This window comes from Maylandia zebra, linkage group LG12 (assembly GCF_041146795.1).
Source record: "Maylandia zebra isolate NMK-2024a linkage group LG12, Mzebra_GT3a, whole genome shotgun sequence".
Classification (NCBI taxonomy): domain Eukaryota; kingdom Metazoa; phylum Chordata; class Actinopteri; order Cichliformes; family Cichlidae; genus Maylandia; species Maylandia zebra.
This window is the reverse complement of record NC_135178.1, coordinates 16007716-16024815: the sequence shown is the minus strand read 5'-3', so window position 1 is coordinate 16024815 and position 17100 is coordinate 16007716. Positions and strand designations below refer to the sequence as shown.

Genomic DNA, 17100 nt, shown 5'->3' with positions numbered 1-17100 from the left:
CGTAACTAGCTGACTGATGCTTGAATTTTTTTCCGGTGACATTTTTGCAGTGGTATAAAAATCCCCGCGGGCTCGCCAGCCTGTCGTGGGAGGTGCGGAGAGGTTTTCGAGCTGCGTTTCCCTCCTTGTGTCTCATACACTATTGAGCCAGTCAGCAGAGCAGGCTGAACAAAGCCATGGGAGAGAGAGAGAGGAGCTTCTGGGAAGAAATGTCTCTCACTGACTCTGTCGCCTCGACAACCGGGTAAGAAAGGAGGGGAGGGAGAGAAAGGACTGGGGAGCATAAAAGGAGAGGAAAACAACACATTATGAACTGCCGGGGTTAGAGGATTCTTGCAGAGTGAGGGGAGAATAGTGGATTTGTTTTTGTGTGGGTTTCTCTGCTGAGGGCTCCCTCAGTGTGCCTCTTGATGAGTTATTAACTATGACATTAAAACACTAACTGATCATTTCTCTCCCCCCCACATGAGTGCGTGGAGCAGATGAAATTACAGAGCACAAGTTCAGCACATTACAAGTGGACCAAACAGGCCTGATCGCCCCACCTGTAATTTTTGTTTCATCAGCCTCAGGTAAGTCTCTCCCCTGTGTTGCAGATTTCTTTTGCTTTGATGGGATCGCTTATTGTTTTTGTCTGATCTTTTCTTTTTTCTTTAAATTAAATGTGAATATGAGATGCTGATTGCTGAAGAAATGCAGACCATTTAAGCTGTTCATCTAGAAAATAAAAGATAAAGTGCACTAATTGTTTTAGAAAGTTGTACGAAATTGGTTTCATACTGTTATCTATGTCCTCTTATGCTGCCAAGATAGAGGGAAAAAACTACCTCCAGTGTAGTATGAGGCTTTGGTGTTCAGTTTCATTCAGGGGAGGGAGAGAAATTGAATTTTAGATCCCCTGGATGCCTCACACTGTATGCACAGAGCTTTGCGCTTTGCCTTCAGTTTGAGCAGGAATTCAAAGACAATAAGAAAACGAACATCTCTGCTGGGTGCAGATGGACCTTGAGAGTTTGATTTGAAGCACAGATTGAGAGCGTGTATAGAATTGGAGGCACGTCTGCCATAAACACACTGCTGAATGCTCATGCATAAGGAATACATTCATAAAGCACTAGTGGTGAAATCAATGCCCCTTTAAATGAGGTGCTATGCTGGCTGAGCCTACACCAAGCTCAATGTGTGTGGGTCAGCAGGCAGCATGCGATATCCATATTGGATGAGATGAAGAGGAGATAAACTGAGGAAGGTGGAGGGATGTGTGTGTGTGCGTGTGCGTGTGTGTGTGTGTGTGTGTGTGTGCGTGTGTGTGTGTGTGTGTGCTATCAGTATTGAAGGTTACAAATCTCTCACCTTTGTGGACAGGATAGGGATGTGGGGGTAAAAAAAAAGGCAGCGAGACTGATGGGAAGAAAAGGGCAAGAGATTGAGGGCAAACAGAGTGCTGAGAGAGATGTTGAGAGTAATAATGATATGTGAAGGGTTCAGGCTCACAGCAAGCTGGGGATTGCTCGGAGCGTACACCTCGCCGGCTTCACATCACCCAGAGAGGTAAAGGAGGGTAATAACACCGACACTGAGCTTATCTGTGTTTTCACGGGAGAGGCCGTGCGTACATTAGGTTTCCAGTTCATCATCCTGGATGCCCTCATCTCGCTGAACACGACATACGAGACAGCTCTGTCCATCACCTACACCTGCTGTGCTTCCAACGAGCTGGCAGGTACAGCACAAACATCACTTGTTGGGAAAAAAAAATGTAAAAGCTACAAAGTTCCCACGTGAGCCTGAACGCAAGCGGGATGTCAAAGGCATCAAAAATTCATTTTCAGACAATTAACACAATTTTACACCTGAAAACCCAGCACGTGCAACTTCACTCCAGGCCTCCTGGTGCATTCACCTGTCTCATTTGTCACAATGTAACTGCATTACAGAAAACCACATCCTCTCCTTTAAGAGCGACGCAGCTTTAATATACACTCAGCCATATGGCAGACTGCTTTTACACCAACATACACTTAAAGCACGATGCCAGTTTATTCTTATTTTTTAATCCACACCTGCGCCGGTGTGGATTAAATCGGGTGCTCTCTCCTATTGATTTTTTTTTTTAGAAGCGACGTTGAACAGTTCTGGCAGCTTGTAAACACATTAGTTATACCAGGCTGCGTACCGCTCGCAGTGCTTTGCAGATGTACTCCACTCATAATTATTGTACACGAGGCGCAATGTTCCTGGATGCGAAGGGGTGCCAGACTCATCACGAAGAGACGAAAGGATGCGTCCCCGAGGCCGTGGGTAGTTATCTCTCCCTCACTGTACCTGCACGCCGCTGCGAGGCACGTGTAGACAGTAGAGGGATCATAAAAAGCAGGCAGAGCTTGCACTGAGCCTGCCTCACTCTCCTAATTCATTCATACATCCTTAGTTTGAAATCTGCTCGGCTTGTGAGGCTTTTTTACGAAGCGGGCCCTAAGATGCACCTGTAGTGCTGCTGCCCCCCCCCATAATTATTAACCAGCAGAAATTTCTTTTTGACAGATTTTCAAGGAGCCCACGGTTTGTTTGATGTCTGATGGCTGCGCCGTCTCTTCACCCACTTCCCCGTTTTTCTCTTCTCTCTTCTCTCCCTTTCCCACTCTTCGCATGATATTTCTGCACTTCTCTGTGTGCCTCCTCTCATCTGCTGCTGAGAGCATCACGACCAAAACATGCTTGAGAGGGGAGGGCAGGGGGGCAGAGAGGATTACCAAAATCTAATTGCCAAAATTAGTAGCTGTATTCAATTTCATTTACCCCCCAAGTACAGAATCATATCGAGTTTAATTCTTCGTGTTTTTCAATGCAAAATAGTGACGCTTGGACCGAAAACGCATTTGACGAGGAAAAGTCAGCATTCGAGGAAAACAACATAATAGGACTCATTATGGAATAATAGCCCACGATGGCTGCAGATAACGAGTCATAATAAGTTGAAATTACACCAGCAATTTGGAACAAATTATTTTTCCTTGTTATATTAAAAATATATGTCTGTGTTGTTTAAGAGAAAAAGGTCACTGAAAAGAATGATTAGATGGTTTTCTTTTTGTTTAGTGATGCATCCTGAGCTTTTGTCTTAAAAAACAAAAAGCTACCAAACAAACACCATTAATGCGTTTATCCTCTAAAAATGCGGGAAGCTCACATTCACACCGCGCGCCCCATCTGCACTCCCATTAAAAGGGGCAGCGGTGCCCTTGTTCGTGCACTTGGATGACATGGTGCTTAATAAAACAAAGTGTTGTCCATTTTTAAAAGAAGTCCCAAATTTGGCCTTTTTTTCTAAGAACGTGAAATGCAGGGCGGAGCTCTTGCTTTGAACTCCGCAGGTTTTAAGATCTATTGAATGTAAAATCCAGCGTGAAACCATGGTGGATGTTTGAGAACATCAAAAGTGTTTCTCTCAAAGGGCGAGGAACTGGAGGGTAAAGGATTTTAATGATGTGCCCGTTAAATACATCCCCCAGTCTGTGAGCCGGAGTCTGACTGTTGCACGGTGGCCGCACAAGGAGGCTGGCTGTTCCGAGTGGAGCACTCCCTTTATTGCCACCGTGAAATCAACTACGTTTAGATGTAAGAGCACAAACTGTCCCATAAATCAGCACGCCTACAGTTCATTTGGCATCTTAAGGGTTTGCCTTTCAACAGTCTTTCTTCCCTGCTCTCCAACGGGAGGAATCTTTTTTTGCAAATATCGATTAATCCGTGTCATTTGTAAATTACTCTCTTTTATGATGGATTTTTCACTCTAGCTAGAAAGCTGACTACAGCTATCTTTTACACATAATTATGATTCACTGTCTTACCTGGCTGACCTTAAAGCATCGTTCTAAAGAGAATAGATAAATTGCTGCAGTTAGCAGACTCACTGCCACTTGAATGCAAACTGTCTGTAATGTCTTGCCTGAGAGAAAAGAAGCGTAGGGGTGGGGTGGGGGGGGAAGTGACACCTATTGACACGATTAGTCGAAGGCTGCCCATCGCTGGAGATAAACTCTTTATACCCCGCTCACTCTTCTTGTCACTAATTAGACAAGTGAGATGATTTAATTTGGTGCAGGGTGGAAACAACTGCATCGACTGGTCATATGTAGAACCCCACTAGTATACGCTCTCCGGGTGATAATGGCTTGCATGGGCTGGCAGAGAAAAGAATTAAATCACAGCTTTTTAGCCCGTCTCACCCCAAGCTCTTGTGATCAGCATCTTAAAGCAGGACTCGGCCAGCCATTTTCTATTACGAGCCCTTGAGGGGAAGAACAAGAAGGGGGGAAAAGGTCCCCCTCGCTCAATTTTCTCCATGCGAGCAACCAGTGGACGGCCTTTCTCGCCAGCTGCTTCAGGATAGACTTAATTCGCTCGTGTCCTTGCTCTCTGAGCACAACTTTCAAAGTTGCCTTGTCCCCCATTCTGTCGCAGCTGTGCTCATGTTCACCTGACCAAGTGGACAACAGCCATAACGTTAAGTGAGTGATGATCAAGTGGTCTTATGTGTCCCTGACAGGTGCCGCAATGGATGTGGATGATGAGCCGTTGCTGTTTCACACCAGCTGGGGTGGTGGAGAAGAGGAGGAGGAGCTGGAGGAAGAGGATGGAGCAGCACACGCCGCGGAGCAGAGCTGGTCCTCGGGGGATGCTTGGGTTTGTGGACTGTGGAAGGCAGTGGGGTGGGTTTACACGCAACCCTGGGCCAGTGGGGCGGTTTTAGGGGCAGCTGTCCTGCTGCCATGTGCCCTCTTTGCCTACATGCTGCTCTACTGCCCTCCTCTGGACATAGACCTCTCCTACAGTGCCTTTGAGGTTCACAGCCACTTCTCAGCTGAACGTTTTGACGCCCTCGCCATCGCCGTAAAGACTCAGCTGGGGTCGTGGGACAGACGCAGACGAGACATAGATATCATGGAGTCTGAGGCGCTGCGAGAGCTTCTGCTTGAGAAGCTGGGCAGGAAGGAAGTGTTCAATAAGATGGATAATGAGGACACGGGGTCCTCCGCTCCTCAAGGGGACCCTTTACAAGCCAGCGATCATCAGAAGAGAGGAGCAGCAGCAAGCAGAGATGAAAGGACAGCGCCTCATCTGGGTCAGGGGGAAACGGGGACGCATGAAAGCATAAATCCAGGAAAAGGGGAAGAAGAGGCGAGATTAGGGGATGGAAATTCAACTTTTTCCCTCATTAGGAAGCGCAGATTTGTTCCCAATTACTACTTACAGAGCCAGGCTCTGTGGAGGATTGAGCTGGTGTTTGTGGCTCAAGGCAAAGGCGAGCGCAACATCTTCACTCCAGAGCGCCTGCAGACGATACACCAAGTTGAGCGGCTGCTCATGCAGCACCCACAGTTTCATCAGTTCTGCTGGAAGCCTCTGGAGTTACTGAGGGATCTGCCACTGGGGCCGTCCTACTGCTCCCCACCCAGCTCCCTCCTGTCATACCTCTACCCCAGTGAGAGAGGAGGCAAGATCTACTATGATGGCATGGGCCCAGACTTGGCTGATATTAAAGGCAGGTTGAAATTCCAGTTCAAGCTTGAATGACTCCTTGGGGTAGCCCAACTTAACTTTGCTGATTCTCCTCATGTGCAGGTTCTCTGGGCCTGGCCATTACCCACCCGCAGTTTTACTGGTACGTGGATGAGAGTCTGTCCCCGGAGCATCTGTTCTCATCCCTGTTACGCAGTGAAATCCACTTCGGAGCTCCTCTGCCGTCCTACTACTCCCTGCAGGACCGAGCGGATGAGCAGAGAGCACGCTTCAAAAACTTTGTGGTCCAATATGCAGACATCCTGGCCAACCAGTCTACCAGGTCAGTAAAAACTCTCGTATTCACAGGTACTGAATGCTATTGCAAACACTCAAAGTTGTTTTGTCTGTGTGACCTGTTCCAGTCAGGTAAAGGTGCTATATGGGGGAACAGAGCTGTTTGATGACGAGGTGAGACACACCTTCCACAATGACATGATGCTGGCTGTGGTCAGCGGAGCCTGTATTACTGTGCTTGTCTACGTCCTTACCTCCTTTTCTGGTACAGTATCCCCGTATTTCACTTACATCGATGTGTGTACATGTTTCTGTTTGAAGGCGCAGAAATATTTACAAGCTTCTTCTTGTCTCTGCGCAGTCTTTTTGACTTTCTTTGGACTTGCTAGCATCGGACTGAGCTGCCTGATGGCTCTTTTCTTATACCACGTCGTGTTTGGCGTGAGGTACCTGGGCATTCTCAACGGAGTTGCAGCGTTTGTTATTATCGGTATCGGTAAGTCGTTTAAGCAATAGTTTGACATTTTGTAAAACACTTTGTGTTTATGAAGATTGATGCCACTTTGGGGTTTGTAAAATACACTGAACAGCCTTATGACCACCTACCTAATAATGTGTTGGTCCCCCTTTTGATGCCAAAAAAGCCCTGACCCAGCGAGGCATGGATTCCTCTAGACCATGATGTTAGCAGCAAACTCTGTAAGTTGTGCTGTATAGCCTCCATGGATCGGACGTGTTTCACCAGCACATTGGACAGATGCTTGATTGGATTGAAATCTGGGGGCCTTGGAAGCCAGGTCAACACCACAAAATCATGTTTTTGTTCCTCAAACCATTCCTGATCTGTTTTTGCTTTGTGGCATGATGCATTATCCTGCTGAAAGAGGCCACGGCCATTAGGGAATACCGTTTCCATGAAAGGATGTACATGGTCTGCAAGAGTCAGCATGGGCACCCTGACTGGTCTGTTGCTACGCAGCCCCATTTGCAACAAACTGCAATGCACCGTGTATTTTGACACCTTTCTATCAGAGCCACCATTAAGCTTTTAGAGCAATTTGAGCTGCAGTAGCTTCTCTGTTGGATCAGACCACACGGGCCAGTGTTCGCTTCTCATGTTCATCACTGAACCATGGCTGTCCATGACCCTGTTGCTGGTTCACCACTGTTTCTTGGACCATTTTTGATAGATACTGAGCACTGCAGACCGGGAGCACCCCACGATAGCTGCTGTTTTGGAGATGCTCTGGCCAGTCATCTAGCCAGCACACTTTGAAACTCACTCAAATCCTTATGTTTCTTACACATCTACTTAAAGGACCAATGTTCACTTGCTCCCTAATATAACTCGTCCACTAACAGGTGCCATGATGAAGAGATGATCAGTGTTACCACCTGTCAGTGGTTATAATGTTATACGTAATCGTATGTGAAGCTCAAGGCAAGCTTGGCTTAGCTACACCTAAATACAGAATTGAAGAAGAAGCCACAAGCCTGGCTGGGTCTAAAGTTAAAAAAAAAACTGCCTCTCAGAACCACTAAATCTCATTAAAATGTAAAAGTGCCACCTTGTACTTTTACAGGGGATTTAATTACTACTTCTAGTGACTCAGTGGAGTCTTGTCACCAGTTAAGCAAATGGCACAATCCCCCATAAAACCATAATCCCCTCCATATAACATGCTGTAGTAAAGCTGTGTTGTGTGCAGAGTAATTATACAATGTATAAGTGTTAATGACTGACTTCACTGTGAAAATTCACTGTATTTCTCTGCGTCTCGTAGGTCCCCATCTAGCTCCCATTTCCAGGCTTTTCACGCTAAACTAACAAGCTGCAGGCTTTAGCTGATTTCGCGCACAAGATGCAAACATAATGACCTTTTTATTTTCTGACTCTCAGCTGTATGTGAATGCTACGTGGAGCTATTGCTCTGAAATGAGGAAAACTACAACTCTTTGTCATGAGTTGTGCTAAGAAGTCCTCCTTTTGTCTACCCTTCATCTCTCAGGGGTGGATGATGTGTTTGTGTTCATCAGCACTTTCAGACAGGCTTCTCATTTGCATCAGCCGCAGCAGCGAATGATCTACACAATTAAAACAGCTGGCCGAGCGACATTTCTGACCTCCTTCACGACTGCGGCCGCTTATGCCGCTAACACCTTCTCTCAGGTAATTATGAAACTGAGAAAGAAAAGAAAATAACAGCGCTTAATAGGACATGTACAGGGTGTATAAATGACTCTCCTACAGTGGGTGAATAGAAGTGCCTCTCTCAGCAGACAACCATTTTTCCCACGATAAGCACAAATTGAATGTTTCAAGGTCCTTTACACTGCGCTTTGTTCACCTGACACTCAGATCCCAGCCGTGCATGACTTCGGCCTATTCATGGCTCTCATCGTCAGCTGCTGCTGGCTTTGGGTGTCTGTCTTGATGCCTGCTGCCCTTTGTATCTGGACACAGTTTGTGGAGCCTCGTGAACATGCCTGGTTGAGCTGGTAAGCTTTTGCTTCCTTACTTTTTGTGCTGCGTGACACCCACCCAGATCTAATCCCCCTCAGCTGTCTCTCTCTCTCTCCCCCTAAACTCTCCACCCCGCGAAGCTGGAAGCTGTTTTCGGGCCTGTCGGCGAACCACAGCCCTTTGTCGGACGAGGATGATGATGTGGCTCTTCTGTCAGTGGAAATGGAGCCAGGTGAGATTATTATCTGCCTAGCATCGGAATGAAGGCTGGCAGGGGGATTGGTTGTAAGAATGTGTCTCGCGGGGCACCTCTGAGGATCTTTTCCTTCGTCTCTGCCAGGCTTCTGCGACACAGACGGCGATGCGGCCATCCTGTCCCTGTCGGTCGAGACACCTCTGTCCCCTCCGGGGCAGCGGCACGTGGGTGTGGTGAGCACCAATCTTCAGTGGGCCTTGAAGCACTTAGTGGCTAAGCCGGTTGTGGAGCGACGGAAAACTGTTCTAGGTGAGATTTAATCTTAACTCAGAACTTGCAAAGACAACATCAATTTATATCCCAAAACTCAGCGGTTGGGGCTTCTAAGATATTGTGTGCAGAGCTCTTAATGTTTGGTTTAGATGTGAGAGTCACCTCAGGCTTAAGTAAGAATTATTGTAGAAATTCTGTAATCTCTGTTTGCCCCGAGGGGATTCTGCCTGTCAGAGTGAGTGCAAAGCATTCTCATGAAGGATTCAACCACACTCTTTGGGAGTGACTGTAATTGATCCTCACTGCTGATCTGTCCCACAACTGTTCTATCAAACCCTCTTTTCTGTCGTTGTTTGTTCATCTCCCTTCTGGCCCAGGTGTCTTTCTCCTGGTTCTGGTCTTCTCAGCTGCCTTCTGTTGTCTCCTGAGGCCGGCCACTCACGCTCCCCTTCTTTTCCGCCAAGATACAAACCTCCAGAGTCTGCTGGCTCTGCGGAGCAACCTCAGCGGCCAAGGCATCTCCTGTCCCATGTGCTCAGGTAAGAGTGGAAGCATAACTCGGTTAACTTCTTAGATCTGGAACGAATATCAAAAGAAAAAAAAAAAAAACATGTCGTGTCCTGCAGGTGTGTTCATGGAAAAACCCCACCCACTTCCCACCCATGCTCCCTCGTCTGCATTTTTGTATCCTACACATCAGCAGAGGCCGAGCAGGACAACTCCCACTGCTGCTCCGAGTGGAGTGAAACAGGACTCACTCACTAACCAAACAGGTAAAAACCCAGCACATAAAAAAACCCAAACCCAGCCCTTTTCTCATTTAAGCCCTGTTTCCTGTCTTTAAAATCCTGACCTTTGTACCTTTTTCAAGGCCCTCTTGTGACAGTGTACGTATCAAAGTTAGACCACGGAGCCTCTACAACCATTTACCGCTTCTCCCTTAACGCCAGCATCCCGTCCCCGTGGAAGATGTGCAGCACAGAGCGTGAGGTGTCATCATTCCAGGTGTGAGAGCAGGAAAAAAGCCAACCTGATTATATTGGTAATAATTCGAGTCCCACTAAAGCAGCTTACAACTAATCTTGCTTTATTTGAATAGGCTTTTAATCAGCCCCATGGCAATTACACCGCCAGAATGACAGTGTGTGTTTCCCACGTATACCTCCCGTACGACAGCTGGATGATCACGTCCGGCTCGTGTGATCCTCGTCATGGCTGGACGCCAGATTTTTCCTTTTATGTAGCATCATCCCCACAGCAGCACAGCAGGTGAAGGCACAAAGGAAGAATGTAAAACAGAGACTGAGACAGGCTGTCAGGTTGTTTTAGTGGGGAAATCTGTCATTTTTCAGCTCTGCTTTTTCCCTTTAGGAAGTTGTACTTTGCTCAGTGCCGCCTGAGACCTCATCCCAGCCGCGTGTGTGTCAACCCGCCAGGCTGTGGCATTAGCTCTGGGCCTGATGGACCTTCACGGGGAAGCTTTTATACGTTTTTTCCCAGCGGTGAGCGAGCAAGCATCTCGTGATAAGCATAAAGACTGTTTGTTAGCATCAGGAAAACAGTTCTCACTCCGCATGAGTCACGCTGCACAAATGTCTTTTTCCTGTCATTTAGCTGAGTCTTAACTACAGAGAAAACGCACTGATGTGACTTCTCCTCTTAAAGTGAATCCTCTGGAGAGTTTTTTTTTTCTTTTCACAGTGCACCAGTTATGCAGATATTTTTGCCCCGTATAAATAAATGTGGTTGAAAGGGTTTTCTTTGCTTCTATTTTCAAAGATCCCTCATCTGCTGCCAAAACGAAACCATCCAAAACGTTTGGCTTCAATCCGTGCAGCGGCGGTGTGTGCGGCCAACCGGCGGTGCGTCCTCTGGTCGACACCGGAGCCATGGTTTTCCTTGTGTTTGGGATCCTGGGAGTGAACCGAACCGAACGCAGGGACAACCACGTGATTGGAGATATGGTGATGGTCACACCTGCGCCACATGCATCTTAAACTGTCGACTGGAGGAACGCTGCACCGGATTTTAAAAGGACTTTCTCACCGTTGTAAATTTGTTGTTTGATTCTCTCCAAAGGGCAGCATTATACTGGATCCAGACTTTGATATTTTCCAGGAGATGGGGCATCTTTGCAAAATCTGCAAAGCTGTTAGTGCAAACACACAGCTCGTAAAGCCGGGAGGAGCACAGTGCTTGCCGTCAGGTAACATTTGCTTATCTGATGGGAAGGGAAAGTAACTTTTCAAATGTGGGGTTTTTTTGTGGCACAAAAAAGTAGTATAAAGTCAAATCAGCAAGGTTAGGCCTTCTGATTTGACAGCACGCAGGCTAAAAAGTCTGCTGTTCCTCACAGGCAACAAGCTATCTTCCATTCTGCCTCTTCTTCATCCCGAGTGCCACTCTCTCCCTGAACCCAACCTGCTCCCAGGGCAGCTGTCCCATGGAGCGGTGGGAATGCATGGAGGGAAGGTCCGCTGGCTGTCCATGGCCTTCGAATCTGTAAGTCTCTTCATCTCCATGCGACAAACCGCCGTCGGTTTCAGAGTTGCCGCAACGCCTTAATTCTCTCTCTCTCTCTCTCTCTTCCTCCTCCTCCCTTGTAAGACCACATACAAGGGAAAATCCTCATTTCAGACGTATTCCGATTTCCTGCAGTGGGAGAACTTCATCCAGGAGCAGCTCGCAACTCTCCCGCAGACCTCTTCTCTGCAAAGAGGCTTCCAGACGTGTGAGCACTGGAAGCAGATCTTCATGGAAATCATAGGCAAGTGAGAGGTGGAGCAGATGTCAAAGAGATGCAGTGTTTGTTTTTTCCTTTTCTAAAACTGGAGACAGATAAAAATGCCGAAAGTGCTGCCCTCTGGTCCTGTTGTAGGTGTGGAGAGTGCCCTCTGGAGTCTGCTGCTGTCTCTGGCCATCTGCGTGGCAGCTGTTTCTGTGTTTACCGCACATCCTCTGCTGCTGCTGCCCGTGCTCGTGACCATTCTCGGTAAGAGCCGCACTAACATATTTACATTTGAAAGTGATGTTTTCAAATAACCAAGAGTGCATTTCCCTCATGTTTTTGGTCTTGAATAGGGGTGATCTGTCTGGTAGTGGCGCTCATGTATTGGCTGGGATGGGAGATGGGAGCAGTGGAGGCAATTTCTCTGTCAATACTTGTTGGATCCTCGGTGGATTACTGTCTACACCTGGTGGAGGGATACCTTCTGGCTGGGGAGACCACACCTTCTATGCCTTCTCATAACTTGGTACGCGACTATTCTAATTTCAAATTGACCACAGCGTGTTTTTTTTAAGAGTCTGCACTTTTTAAATCTCTGTTTTATTCGCAGGAGCCTCAGGCCGAGAGGCAGAGGCGGACTCTGGAGGCAGTGAACCATGTGGGTGTTGCCATAGTGTCCAGCGCTGTCACCACAGCGATCTCCACAGTCCCTCTCTTCTTTTGTGTCATTGTGCCTTTCGCCAAGTTCGGCCAGATTGTGGCCATTAACACGGCCGTCTCCATTTTGTACACCCTGACCGTGACTGTGGCCACGTTGGCCTGCGTGGCCCCGGCCCGCTTCAGCAGACACCCAGGCGCTGTACTCAAGGCCAGCCTGGCTGTGATGGCAGCCGCCTCTTTGGGAGCAGCTCTGTGGTGGGTCGGGGGACAGCTGGGTGCCATGGCCTGGCAGTCACTCACCACATAAACACTACTGATGTCACACAGAGGCGTTCCTCTGTATGCAACCTGTGAGAACTATTTTCTTTCTTCCATGTTTGTGGAACAACGGCTCAGTACACGGTTACATACTTTACAGCACAAAGATGTCAGAGTTATCACAGTTTTTTTTCTTTGTTCTCACTTGTATTGATCAGTGGATTGTTAAGTATAGAGGGGGAAAAAATCCCCACTCTGGGTGTCTCTTTTTAAAATCTAGTGTAACTGAATATGTGACTCATAATAGTAGGTTGATTTCTGATTCACACGAGCTGTTTTTGGTTTGTTTCCTCCCCTTCATCTTCAGCCCTAGATGATGGAGTAATTGTTGGGAAACACTGACTGAGTCACAATTTTCATCTGTGTTACTTATTGAGTTGTGAAGAGTTGCTGACTGTTCTGTGACCTGCTTTTGTGAACACTGACACAGCGCAGCGCTGCGATGTCCGTGAAGACCAGTGTTAATGGTTCACTTTGATACGTGGCCATGTTGTGAAGCATCAGAATGTTTCTTTGGGTTTTTTTTTTTTTTTATTCGTCGTTTTGTTTTCTTTGTCTCGATTTTGCACTGAATGTGATTTTTCAGCCACATTTGTATCAGAGCTTATGATGTCCCACTGTGGCTGGATTAAAAGTTCTATAAACCAAATTTATACTCTGTTTTTATGTTAAATGTAATGTAAGATGATGTAAATGTCTGCGTATGCTGCTCTTACTCATTCTGAACTGAGCTTTGGATGCTGCCAACACACACACGTTTAGAAGAACTCTCAAAGCCAATATTTAGCACAAGTCACTTTCCTCTTTTGTGACTTCGTTTTATCTCAGATCTTACAAAATGCTTCAAGGTGTCTATTTTTGTCATTGGGTTAAAAGAGACCTTTTATCAGCTCCTCAGGTGTACCCTCCACAAGCCCTCCGCCACACTCACAGCCTCTCACTGTAACCTGCTCGGTTCTCCCACAATTCAGAGCACCACTCAATAGCGTCTCCACTCTGCCCCACAGTGAAGGTGACGGCCATTTGTCAAACCGCACAACGTAACGGTCGGGGGAGAGGGGCCGACTGCAGCAGGAGCAGTAAATTCTGGTTTATGTGCGTGTTGTTACTCGTGGATGTCAAATAAAACAGGTGCAGAAAAGCTCGGGGTCTTTTCTTTTTGTTTTCCTTCCTCCTGCACGGTTATGTAACGGAGCGGCGGGATGACGGCCCGTCGCTGTTGGCTTATAATCACATAATTACCGGGAGAGCTACTGTAGATGCGTCGCATCTCTGGGCGGCTGTTAATAACTCATATGAAAGAGGTCAGATGAAACAATGAATTGCATTAATGTTTCATGCTGGTTATTAAATAAAGGGACGCTGTTCTACACAAAGAGGTATTTTCTACTCAGCGTGATGGAAATGGATGTAGGAAGATGAGAACAAATAGGAGTAAAATTAGAAGGGAAAAAAACCCGTTGACTTTTGTTCTGGAGAGACTTTAATTTCCACTGTGAATGAAGGGGAGTGTTTGAATGTCTGCGTACCTTTCACATTCATTTCCTTCTTTTTTTTATTACCGCAGTGCTTCTTGTAGGGTACCTAGATGTATCGAGCTTGATATCGACATCTGTTATTTCTGTCTACCATCTATTGATATCTCTCTCGCTACCCCTTCATTTGTCGATAGCTCTTTCTCTCTCCAACCCATCTTTATAGAGATCTCTCTCAATACCCATCTAGCTATCTATCTAATGCTATTCTCAATCTCTTTCTACTTATTTCAATAACTCTTGAGATATAAAATAATGAGAAATATTGAGATGTATCTCTACTTGTTTATTTATACCCACCTATAGCCATGTCTATTAATTTACATGGTACTTTTTTGTTTTGTTTGTAAAAAGATCTCTCCAAGCCTGCAGTCTTGTTACACATTTATGTATGTGCAGTACTTTTGTTAAGTAAAGGGCCTACTGTCAGGCACTCGAGCAGTTTTTTTTTTTGTTCAGCAACATCGCTCTGCTCCTCATATTTTCATGGAAAGAAAAAAAAAACAATAGGAGAGTAATGGAATAATCAGAGGGAGAGTGATGTTACATGTAGAGGAATGAATATTTAGCAAAGTGGAAAAGCAAATGCTTTCCTACTGTCGTCTGGAATGAAAAAGCTCCCGTCTATAAATACTGAATAACAGATAATATGAATAAGAGATAGTCTGTTTATATTTGACTGTTCTTTTCCTGTGTTTGCAAAGGTTCTTCAACAAACTTACTTCAAACAGGGAGCATTCAAGTCCTCTGGTCTGTTACTCCGTCTTGCACGTCCTGGGTAATCTCTGCCAGAACACAATTTAACTACAGTGGCCTAAAAAACAGGTTTACAGAGCTGAGCTCAATTAGCAGTATGGATAAAAGGTCAGTCATCAAACAAGTGTGTCAGGCCACACAAGGCTCATGCAACATGGTGCTGAATAATAAATAAAGAGAAGGAAGGAAGTGAGCAACAAAGTATATTCAACACTGACCATTGGCTATACATTGGAAGGCAATTATAAGGCTAACTTCAGAAATACCTCCCCCCCATTACATTATATATGTAATCACTATGACAATAAATACCCAGGCTCATTTGGTTCTTGAGAAATACTTCATTGTAGCAAGAAAAAGGCATTTTCTCTGGAGAGAAATTATTTTACATCAGACGTGTAAATCAACACGGAAACATAAGTCATATCTTTATTACCCCATGTTACAGGGCACACACAATGTTCAAGTATGCCTGAGGAACTAAATGGAGCAATTACAAAAAAAATATATATATAATAACAGAATAAGAGATAAAATGCATTTAAAAACAAGTGAACTGGCATTGCATTTCACAAAATTCCATAAGCTCATGATTTTGGAACAATTCACTGTAAAGTGCTAACTGGTTCGAGCTGAGAAAAGCACACGTTCCCTTTGAAAGATCAAATATTACTTTATACACGGAGGTACAGTAATAGCCAATCATCAGGCAAGCAATTACCAACCAGAAGATATGGACCACATTTCATTTATTAGTCCTTTGATAAGATAACAGATTCCTACATTTTCTTGTTAATGGTAACAACGAGAATCTTGCCGCTGGTTGTCAGGACAAAGCCAATTACAAATGCTGGTGTTGTCACGGTACCGTTTTCCTCCTTGCCTTGGAATTACATGCACTTGACTGACATACAGTATCGATATCTCAAGTCAAGTCCTTTTAATCCTCTTATGGATAGGAATCCTTGAATCAAAGGGATGAGAGGAGAGTGAGGTGAAGAGAGCCTTTACTGAGGAGTGCAGGAGATGTTCCCCATATGCCTCCTCCTCTTCTTCTCCTCCCCTTGCATGTGGCAGGCTGGCCTGACAAAAGCAGGGATCTGTCCAGCTGATGCCCGCCTTCCTACAGGTCCTGAGAATCCACTGTTTTCCTTTGTGCCTTTCTCGGCATGTATTTAAAAAAAGAAGAAAAAAAAAAGAACAATAAAAAAAAACAAACAAACAAAAAAAAACATATCTGGTGGTATTGGGTCAATACATTTTCCCCTACTGTCCACCTAAAGCAGACATCCACCCTCCCACCCCAATCCTAACCATAGAAAGGTAAAAACAAGGTGTACTGCAGAATGGCTTTTACTCCTCACAGTCTGTGGGGGGAGCTAGAGCCCCTAGGAGCTGAGGTGCGGTTGGTGGTCTTGCGGCTGTTCTGTCGTGTCTGATTCATTTTGTTGGCCGAAGGGATCCGAGCGTCTGGCTGGCGCCTCCCTTGGGGGCCCCTCCGTTTGCCCCTTTGCCCTGCACGGCCCCTTCTGGCCTCCGCTGGTCACTTGCGTGAGTGCAGTGTGTCCTGGAACTTGGTGCTGGTGTAGCGGACGTGAAATCCCTTTTTGTTGATTGTGTCGTCGGAGTGGAACTTGATCACAATGGAGTCACCGGCCGAGTAGATCTCCTCTGGAGGCTGTCAGGAGGGACAAAACAACAGATTCGTTTGTGGCTTTCTGCTTCCCTGAACTTCAATTCAAACTAAAAGGACTTCACACATGCTGAAGTCCAATCAGTGAGTCTGACAGAGAGCTTCTTGACTGCTACTGCTGTAAAAGCCAGGGGCCATGTGAGGGTCTGGGTCCAAGACTAGCCTTCTGCAGCTTTCTCATCTTCTTTTTTTTTTTTCCCCTTTTGTTTGTTTTTTGCTTGAGCTTCATATTGAAGTGCACCGCTGCAGAAAGCTTATTTCTTCCCTGAATAGAGCCATATAATGTGTTGCTACACACATGCTTCAAAAAGAGGTAATTGCATTACGTGAGCACAAAAATATGAAACATTTGACCTAAGTGTTTTTCAGAACACCATTATCATGTGAAAATTGATTTTAAAAAATTAATTCGAGCAATCATTAGTTAAGGCGCCGAATCAGCTGCCCTGTGGTTGTCACAAAGATGAGCGTTGCAGTGTCAGAGCAGTCAAAGCCCGCGCAACCAACTGTAAACACACCGGACTGCCGATTAAAGCCGCCGGTGAAAATTCGCCACAACATAACGCCCTGTAAGTCTTGGTTTATTGGGAAAGGGATTTTAAACAAGAAGAAAGCGGCCCATTCTATTTTATTGTAGACCCAGAAACAATCTACTGTGTAACTGAGAAAAGCCTCGGG

At 45.9% G+C, this 17100-nt stretch overlaps 2 protein-coding genes across 5 annotated transcripts in view; one reads left to right on the top strand and one right to left on the bottom strand.

Annotated features, from left to right (window-relative positions):
- Window positions 1-17: 17 nt before the first annotated feature.
- Window positions 18-13579, top strand: disp3 (dispatched RND transporter family member 3). 3 transcript variants are annotated; one of them, XM_004544308.4, is made up of 22 exons: window positions 18-244; window positions 483-572; window positions 4550-5545; window positions 5626-5845; window positions 5928-6064; window positions 6161-6295; window positions 7809-7969; window positions 8159-8298; window positions 8404-8495; window positions 8604-8768; window positions 9110-9271; window positions 9359-9505; window positions 9604-9737; window positions 9832-10001; window positions 10104-10234; window positions 10512-10696; window positions 10812-10938; window positions 11089-11234; window positions 11340-11499; window positions 11611-11724; window positions 11814-11986; window positions 12071-13579. In XM_004544308.4, the coding sequence occupies exons 3-22, from the start codon at window positions 4558-4560 to the stop codon at window positions 12425-12427; spliced, it is 4044 nt and encodes a 1347-aa protein (XP_004544365.1). In that variant the 5' UTR covers window positions 18-244; window positions 483-572; window positions 4550-4557; the 3' UTR covers window positions 12428-13579. The 3 variants fall into 3 exon arrangements, with proteins under 3 accessions (XP_004544365.1, XP_004544364.1, XP_076746879.1); XM_004544307.4 differs by having other exon boundaries at window positions 471-572; XM_076890764.1 differs by having other exon boundaries at window positions 18-572.
- A 1471-nt stretch (window positions 13580-15050) lies between these two features.
- bmp1a (bone morphogenetic protein 1a) overlaps window positions 15051-17100 on the bottom strand; it is a 30201-nt gene continuing 28151 nt past the window's right edge. For both annotated transcript variants that reach the window (XM_014414029.4, XM_014414030.4), the window contains exon 20: window positions 15051-16407. In XM_014414029.4, coding sequence (XP_014269515.1) covers window positions 16273-16407 — 135 coding nt within the window. In that variant the 3' untranslated portion in view covers window positions 15051-16272. The remainder of the gene's footprint in view (window positions 16408-17100) is intronic.

Excerpts from the sequence above, each read along its gene's own strand:
- disp3 (XM_004544308.4), top strand. The coding sequence starts at position 4,558 with ATGGATGTGGATGATGAGCCGTTGCTGTTTCACACCAGCTGGGGTGGT. Across the intron at positions 5,846-5,927 it reads CTGGCCAACCAGTCTACCAG|TCAGGTAAAGGTGCTATATG; the intron begins GTCAGTAAAAAC and ends GACCTGTTCCAG. Across the intron at positions 11,235-11,339 it reads TGTCCATGGCCTTCGAATCT|ACCACATACAAGGGAAAATC; the intron begins GTAAGTCTCTTC and ends CTCCCTTGTAAG.